This window comes from Populus euphratica, unplaced genomic scaffold (genome assembly GCF_000495115.2).
Source record: "Populus euphratica unplaced genomic scaffold, PopEup_1.0 scaffold25.1, whole genome shotgun sequence".
Classification (NCBI taxonomy): Eukaryota; Viridiplantae; Streptophyta; class Magnoliopsida; order Malpighiales; family Salicaceae; genus Populus; species Populus euphratica.
This window is the reverse complement of record NW_011499851.1, coordinates 1,314,182-1,323,003: the sequence shown is the minus strand read 5'-3', so window position 1 is coordinate 1,323,003 and position 8,822 is coordinate 1,314,182. Positions and strand designations below refer to the sequence as shown.

Sequence of the window (8,822 nt, the reverse complement as noted above, 5' to 3'; positions counted from 1 at the left end):
CTAAACAGCTACTTAACTATTTTATTTACCGATTAGAATTATATTTATCATATGATCTAAATAGAAATAGACCAAACTATTTCAAATAGTGCTTTATAAGACAAATAAAATTATTGAAATTGTATATTCATTCATGTTTATAAGTAAGATATTGATGATAACATTTTAAAAATTTTCAAGTCATAGTAATTATATAATGTTTTCATTTAAAAACAAAATTTAGTTTGGATTGGAATATAAATTAATTTAAATATATCTATTATTATCAAATAAAAAATTTAACCAATTAATTATCTCTTTTTTAATATAATAAAATGATATTCTTGGGTCTATATTTATGTTAGTGTTTCATTATTATCTCATAAATAATAAAAAAGAGTAAAATTATTTTTTGTGTTTGAAAATATAAAAATTCATTTTAAAATTATTATTTTTTAGTTAAACATATTTTTATTTTTTATATTTATTAAGATACGACGACAAAGCTTTTGTAATCATGAAGTGCGTAAATTTTTGTAGTCTACAGCTGCTAAAAGAATTTGATCCTTCATGAAAAAAAAAAAAACTAGAAAAGAAAAAAGGAATTTTAACGTGATGGTCAACAAGTTTAATCTGTTTTTTTTTTATTCAACGACACAAAAGTACCTCATTATCCTCAGTGGAGACACCTTAACCGTTGGGTAACGTCGGAAATTGACGGCGTCAAGTCGCGTCTCTCTTATATAAATACGAGGATTCCCAGTTGATCCTTTCCCTTGTCTGTAAGTTTCTCATTTTGAATGCTCACGAAAGATTAGTTGAAACGTACTAAATCCGGGAGGGAAGCTCGAAATCCGATACATTTCGCCGATATATCATTTCACTCTTCTAGCAAGCAACCCAGCTATTATTTTATAGCAAGAAAGAGAGTTTATTTTTTTTGAGTTAACACTAAATCATCTGCGAAATTAGAGGGATTACGGGTGGTGGCAGTGAATAGAAAATTGATTACAAGGATTTTATGCTATCTCTTTGTAATCTGTTAAAAAGGGAAGAGATTCAAGGTGAGCCAAAAAGATTGCTGTTTTCTATATTGGTTTTGTCTATCTCGTTTGCAAGAACTTGGAGGAGCAGCTGCTAACCATCACAAACACAGAAAATCGGTTCTTATGAGATTAAGAGGTTGATGAAGGTAAGAATTTTTATTTCGTTTTTATCTGGGTTTTTTTTCTTCACTGGCCCGCTACCAAAAGCATAGCATTTTTATTTTTTATTTTTTATTTTCTTACCTCGTTTTAAAGATTTTTGATTCGTATATTCTGAGCAAGTAGTTTCATCATCGAGTAGTTGGATGTCTTTTAATTCCTCATATTTTCCTTTTTTTGGTTTTTCTTTTTGAACTTTCTTAGCAACCAAACGGAGCACGACTTTACTATTTGTATTTCTTGTCTCTCTCTCTGTAAGTTGCTTGTTTTTTTTGGTGATTTAGACTCAAACCCATCCATTTTAGTCCTAGAAGAAATCTCCAATCGTGCTGCTATTATTGTTCAAGAACCATTTCCATGTGGCTTTGCTTGTCTTATATGCTTTTTTCTCTTTCTGTGCTATTTGTTTTTCTTTAGGTAGTATAGAATTTGACTATTTAATGTTGTTTTGTTGCAGTTTATATGGTGAAATCTGAAAGGAGCTGAGAGTAAGAGAGGTAGATTTGAAAGAAAGCAAGAGTATTATATCTATCCGGGAACAAAAGCACTGATCAAGATTTATGAAGACCAGTACTTGTATAAAGTAGACAGCTAAGAACAACAGCAGCAGCAGTTGAGTGTTTTATTTTTCGGGGGGAGGGTCATCTTGCTTTGGGTAAGTCGTTTTCAGAATAATAACGATGCAGTTCTTCATTTCTATTTTTTTTTCTTTCTCGTGTTTTATGAGAGCATGAAACAAATATCAACGTTGCTCACTCTTCCCTTCTTAAATATTCCTTGTCTCCCTGTCTATTCAACTACCGCTTTCATCATTCCTACACACTACATTTCTTTTTGGTTTTCTTTTTCTTTTTATCAATCTCTTCTGCACGAGTTGATTGACCCTTCATATTGCTTTTTGAGTTTTTCTTTTGATCTCTCAGAGATTATATATATATTATCGATGGGCGTTGCTGTCTAGTTCATATGATTCACTGCTCTCTGGTTTTTTTTTTTTTAAAGGGCATGTCAGAAATTCGTCATACACGAACTTGATTCTTTATTAGATTAGACCACTTTCAAATGGGGCTATGTCCCCATTTTGTTTTCCTTTTCCATTCTTGACTCACTGTTTTATCCCAACATTTTCTTTCTTTCTATTTTGATTTAGCTTCTCCGATCCCGAGCCTCCCTTTATCTTTTTGGCCTTTTGTCCTTCCCCCAATAAACGCATCGTTTTCCTTAAAACTTGAAAACAAAAATCTAATCTTTAAATTCTTTCTCCACTTCGTTTGATTTGCAAGTCTCCATGATTAGTTTTCTTTTTTCCCTTTGGTTTCTGGGTATCTAATTCATTTGGATTGCAATGGATTGTGTGTGTTTCTCTTTGTTTTTTCTTTTTTGGGCTTAAACCTGGCGGTCCTTTTCTTTTTATTTTTTCCCTATCTGCCTCTCCGTAAATAAATAGTAACATATGCAGCAATATATACTGAAGTTAGGGCCCATAGAAGGCAGTGTGCTTCATCAAATATGGATATAAGAATGTTCTAATATCTGATCAATTTGATCTCATACACCCTTCACACAACCCCCCCTTCATGGCTGTAATGGTAATTTGACTGTTGCTCTATCCAATCAAATACCACTGTCTTACCCACTTGGAGTCTTGCCAGTTGCCATGAACGAAATCTGTAGATTTTTGCTATTGAAGGGGGAAGGAAGCTGCCATGTAAAATATTAAGGACTACTGATATTAAAAAAATGAAGCTACAGTTGATGTTGATTTGATGATCACATGCTGTAAATATGTGATTTTTATTAAAGATTCTGGTCAAACGCATTGCCAACATCATTTTCACTTTGTTTCTGCAAACAGTAATAAAGCAAAAAACAAAGGCGATACGTTTAGAAATCATTGTCAGCATAATAACAAGTGAATATTATATCATTTGCAGGGTTAAGAACTAAAAATAAAAGCTAAAGAGGAGAGAAGATGTTTACGTGCATAGCGTGCACCAAGCCAGCGGCGGAGGATGGACGAGGAGAAGAAGGAGGAGCGCGTGGAAGTGGCACCCCAAGTACAAAAGAAGCCGTCAAAAGCCTCACTTCACAGGTTCGAATTACTCTTATCCCTTACCTCCTCTACATTATTATTTTAAAGGCTAAATGTCATTTTTATCTCTATAAATTCACCGATTTCCCGCCTATGTTCCTACAATTTAAGATTTTCCAATGTTCTTTCTCTGGTTTTTAAAAGTTTCTATGTTGTCTTCCGTAGTTTAAGGTCGGTTTAGACATTGTAATCTAACAATGAATTTAAGAATTTTCTAGTTTTTCTTTAATTTTTTAATGATTTTTAATTATTTAATAGTAAAAATAAATTTAAAAAAATATATTATTTCAATACTTTAAATAACTTTTACAACATTCCCAAAACATTCCTTAATTAGCTAGGAAAGTTTCAGTTTTTTGAAATCAACTTCCACTCACATACATTGAGAACTAAAAAACAAAATAGAGTTTTTTATTAAATGACTTAGCTATTTATAATTATACTGTGTTTGAGTGAACAGTGATGAGTATAGTTGTATTTGTTTTTTAAAGTTATTTAAAAATATATTAAAATAATATTTTTTTATTTTTGAAAAATTATTTTTAATATTAATACATCAAAACAATACAAAAATATTAAAAAAATATTAATTTTAAAAAATCAAATTTTCTTTTAAAGATAAAGATTTAAACTTGAAACTTTTCATTAACTACAGAATTGATGTTGAAAAATCTTAAACCATAAGATACAAATTCTGGAAGGCAAAAACGTAGTTTATAATTATAATAATTATAGACTCTCACAAGGGGAAAGAAACAGAAGCACTCCGTACATGGTGTCTTATGTGCTTGCTTTTATTTTCTCTCTCTTCCTTATTTACGTAAAGAAACAATAATATAAGTTGTGATTGATATAGTGGGGTCCAAGTGTGAGAAGGGGAAGGGACCATCTTTTCCTCTTTTTTTTTTTTTTTGGCATCTTTCACGTTTACACATGGCTGTCTACGGTCTCCTCATACTATCAAAATTTAGTATTTTAGGTATGGTAAAATATAAATATTGCTTGCTGACGTGGGGACACAACCCTTCCGGTTCCTCTCTTTCTCGCTTTTTTTTTTTTTAAATTTGAATTTGGCAAATTATTTCCAATAAGACTGCCATTATTATTATTATTATTGAAACAGATTTTCATAACTGTAAAACCCTATTCCACTTTTGGAGCTATGGGCTGGTGGAGCCTCTGCATGCCTTGTACCTCCTCCACGGCAGCTGTCAGAACTGAAAACTCAAAAGCAGTGTTTCAGTAAAATGACAGCATCGCCACGACTCTTATAGAGAATCTCACAGGACTGTAATGTAAAGCTTTGTTTAGAGTGGTAGCTACCCCATCGGACCACGTTTTATAGCTTGGTAGCGGTGACATCACTTTCACCACAAATCCATCCAGTATAACAAGAGGCTAGCTCATACCACCGGGTTCTTGTTGAGACCTTTTGTACTAGCAGATGATATTCTAGTTCTCGTTTAGAAGTCAGATGATTCTAGGAATTTTGGGTTGGACCCGCTGCTAACACCCTTTCGAGTTCTTTTTTTTTTTTTTGAAAAAAACTCTGAAATGCTCTCTGAACAATGAAGTTAATTTTTTTTAAAAATACCCTAGACATTGTACTGGTCATGTTTGCCATGGAATACGAAAATGAAAGACAGCATAATAACCAACATATTATCCCACATTGAGCAGCAGTGGGGATCTTTAGGAGAAGATTGATGATATTTACGAAAAGACACTTCGATGTCTTTGATCGGACCCACCATTGAATTCTTGTCGTTCCACTGTAACTCAAAAGTTCGATATATACCATATAATAGTATGGATAAAGGAAGAATCTGCCTGCTCTGTTGATGGGCAGTGAAATGAGGCCAGCGTCCATTACTGTGCAGCATAAAAGTACATAATCATTTCAGATTGTGCAAGACCATTAGAGTTGGCTCCTGTTCTCACCTTGCAGTATTCACCACTGCAGATTTTTTTGTGTGTAAAAACTCCGATTTCCGCATTCTGCTCGTGTCTGTCTCCTATCCACAAGTACAGGCCAGTTAACGTTTATTCATCCAATGAGATGGTTCAGCGTCCCCTTTGCTGGCATCTTCTGTGATGGGCAATATGCTTCATTTTGCAACGTAGGCACCTTATTCAAATTAGAAATAATTGCTGTTGACTCGCTTGCAAATTGCTCCTTCATGCTTGCTCTGGCCACCATAAGTTGCATCATCAAATGTTGCACCGCCAAATATAATATCTATTTCAACGAACAGGAACACACACACACACACACACACATATATATTAGAGTCCTTAATTGTGCTTAGTTCTTTTGCTACCATTTATATTGAGGCATTAGACTTTTTACTGTAAGGAGTAGCTGTACCTTGGGATTTCATTTCTTCTCTGATGAAATTGCCGATTAATTGCTGGCATGGTCAAGGGACATTCTGCTGTGTCTTTCCTGAGACTCAATGTTCACAACAGAAAACAGGCACCAGCTAATACTTCTGTAAACAACCCCTATGATGAGTCTGTTTTTATTCTGATCTTTTGCCAAATGTATTAGAAGTCTCTATGCAGATGCATCATTATCTTAGCATTTTATGACTGTCCATACAAAGCAATCTGGTGCTTTCTTTAGGCAGTCATATTCAGGATTTATCTATGTGCAACAAACATTTTAAAATATAAAATGATTTTAAATTGCCCATCCTTTCCGTTACCTCCCTTAAGTTTTGTTCAAAATCTTTATGTCTATTGACAACTTAATTGCGCAACTTCCAAATATTTCAATTTCTTTTATAGAATGATATAGCTCTTTTGCAATTATAATCAACCACGCATTTCAATAATGTTCAGATCAAGGATATGGCACTAAAAATGTCTGGTGCTTATAAGCAATGCAAGCCCTGCACAACTCCCAGCAGCTACAAGAAAGGACAGCGACCTTACCCTGACTTCGATGCAGCTTCAGAAGGGCTTCCATACCCCTATTTTGGAGGTGGAAGCTCAAGCTCAACCCCTGCATGGGATTTTACCACTCCCAGTCACCATCGAGGCGCCAGAGCTGACTCTAGATTTACTTCAGTGTATGGTGGTGACCGGACCCCTGGACGAGCAGAGTCTATCTCAGCACAGTCATGTGATGTGGTGCTGGATAATGATGATGAGCCCAAGGAATGGATGGCACAGGTGGAGCCAGGCGTTCACATTACTTTCGTGTCTCTCCCTAATGGAGGAAATGATCTAAAGCGTATTCGCTTCAGGTGTGTTTCAGTTATCTTTAACAATCTGTCTTTTAGCTCCAAACAGAAAAAAATGAACTAAAAAAAATTACAGAATCCTTGTAATAGGGTTTTGCAAGTGAACAGAAAAGAAATTACAATAGCTTAAGCTGGCTTGTGTAAGCGCAAACTGACATTACTCAGGCATTTGGGTTTTGAAGCCGGGAGATGTTTAATAAATGGCAAGCTCAGCGATGGTGGGGTGAGAACTACGATAGAATCATGGAGCTCTATAATGTCCAGAGATTTAATCAGCAAGCACTTCACACTCCCCCAAGGTGCGAGGATGAGGTAAATCTCTTCTATCTTATCTTGCTGCTTAAAAGACTCTAGAAATAGCATATCAAGGTTTTGAGTCAAAACGATTCCATTCCAGTTTATTTGATCATGGAATGTTTTTACATAATCATTCCAAAGCACTGAAGGTTGGCATTTCCTTTACCTTTTCCTTGTAAAGCTATAATGAGCTTTATCAGACTTTCCTCCTCATTGGTATCGACTTGAAACAGCTGATTCGATGTTGGAAAATAAATGCCATTCGAGAACTTAAATTGAAAGACAGTTTTGGACACGTTATTGCAACAAATGCCTGTTTCATGCTTTTCCTCTTGTTTTTATCCAACTAAGAAAATATCCTTTTGTTTCTTCACACCACTACTTCTATCTATTGAAACTCCTCGTTATCTTAAAAAAAAACTCCACATCTTGAAAATTTTACTGAAAGATAATTGTTTTTCAAATCAGCAAAGAGATTCTTCCTACTCAAGGATGGAATCTGCAAGGGAAAGCCCTATGGTTCCATCGTTTACTCCAAGAAACTACTATAAACCTTCTGGAAGTAAAGGCTATTTCCCACCTGACTCTATGGATCAAGGTGGCAACCAGCACTACCACCCTGGTTCGAGTGGCTATATGGGACCAAAAGGTGAGGCATCTTCAATAGATGCATCACGGACGACAACTTCATCGAGGGATGAGCCTTCTATTTCAGTTAGCAATGCCAGCGACCTGGAGGCGGAATGGGTTGAGCAAGATGAACCAGGGGTTTACATCACTATCAGACAATTAGCTGATGGCACTAGGGAGCTCAGGCGTGTCAGATTCAGGTAATGGAAATCCTTAATTATTCACATTTCATGCTGTATCTTTTTTGGTGGCTGAAACTATTGAAGGAAAACTTCACTTACATGAGCACCACCAGAAGCATATATACAACATGAAAAATAAGATTTAAAAATGGATTTATTGCTTGGTAAAATCGAAACGAGTTTCATATGAAAATTGTTCTTCTGCCTTTCCTTTTTAGCTGGTGGTATGATTTTGTTTTCAATGGATGGCGGTATACTTGTTAACCATGTTTGATGTCTCTACCTTACATAACGATTATATTTCATTGAAATTTTGTCTTTCTATTTGATGTTTACAGCCGAGAACAATTCGGAGAAGTGCACGCGAAGTCATGGTGGGAACAGAATAGAGAAAGAATACAAGCTCAATATCTATAAAGGATGATTTTACATAACCTAAATTGCTGTCTAGTAAAGAATTCAGGGTGCAGCTGCTCCACCCCGTAAAGAAAAACGAAACTCATATTCAGTTTTGTTTTTCACGGATGCTTTTCAAGTCTTTACAGAGAAATGGACTTGCCACCACCTTGGATGGTTATTCCACTGAACTAACACTATTTCTTAACTCTATGAACCAAATCATATTGTACCTTCACTTGGGGTGACGAATCCATTTTTTGTAATGGCACATTTCCCCTTGGATGTCCTAATGTGCCCAATTTTTGTCTCTACTGCTGTCCTGATTACGAATTAAGCACACCATTTAATTTTTAGGTTCTCCTCCGATTTCTCCCTCCTGGAAGACTAGTACTAGTCTTTGGGCTTGTCTGGGGTTGTTCGGCTCTCAAATCCCTTATCGGAGTTTTGTTCTCTGCAACACAGTTTTTTTTTTTCTTTTGTCTTAACTAAAGGAATGGAATTGAGATCATTTGTTGTTAGGATGGTTGGTGAGCGCCCCCATAGAAATTGCAATGCTGTTGAAACCGCCTGCAACCTCACTTTTCTAAATGTGCACTGTGCATGCAAGAAGACTGCAAACAGAATTGAAAGCTGACATCTCGAGTACATTTTAATGGAGAGCAATTCATTGGTTTAAATCGAGGCCGTCGCGTGGTGAATAAATTACAACCAATTTGCAACTTCAAAGCGAACGAGAACTCTGGTAAGATACGTGGATGTGGAAAGAGTTTCTGTCTCGTTGTCTGTTAAA

At 35.4% G+C, this 8,822-nt stretch overlaps 1 protein-coding gene across 1 annotated transcript; it reads left to right on the top strand.

Moving 5' to 3' along the window:
* The first annotated feature begins 769 nt into the window (after positions 1-769).
* LOC105121468 (protein BREVIS RADIX-like) lies at positions 770-8,390 on the top strand. The gene is made up of 7 exons (XM_011020116.1): positions 770-1,171; positions 1,642-1,839; positions 3,119-3,276; positions 6,121-6,527; positions 6,707-6,836; positions 7,290-7,651; positions 7,972-8,390. The coding sequence occupies exons 3-7, from the start codon at positions 3,157-3,159 to the stop codon at positions 8,048-8,050; spliced, it is 1,098 nt and encodes a 365-aa protein (XP_011018418.1). The 5' UTR covers positions 770-1,171; positions 1,642-1,839; positions 3,119-3,156; the 3' UTR covers positions 8,051-8,390.
* Positions 8,391-8,822: the final 432 nt, after the last annotated feature.

Excerpts from the sequence above, each read along its gene's own strand:
- LOC105121468 (XM_011020116.1), top strand. The coding sequence starts at position 3,157 with ATGTTTACGTGCATAGCGTGCACCAAGCCAGCGGCGGAGGATGGACGA. Across the intron at positions 3,277-6,120 it reads TCAAAAGCCTCACTTCACAG|ATCAAGGATATGGCACTAAA; the intron begins GTTCGAATTACT and ends AATAATGTTCAG. Across the intron at positions 6,528-6,706 it reads CTAAAGCGTATTCGCTTCAG|CCGGGAGATGTTTAATAAAT; the intron begins GTGTGTTTCAGT and ends TGGGTTTTGAAG.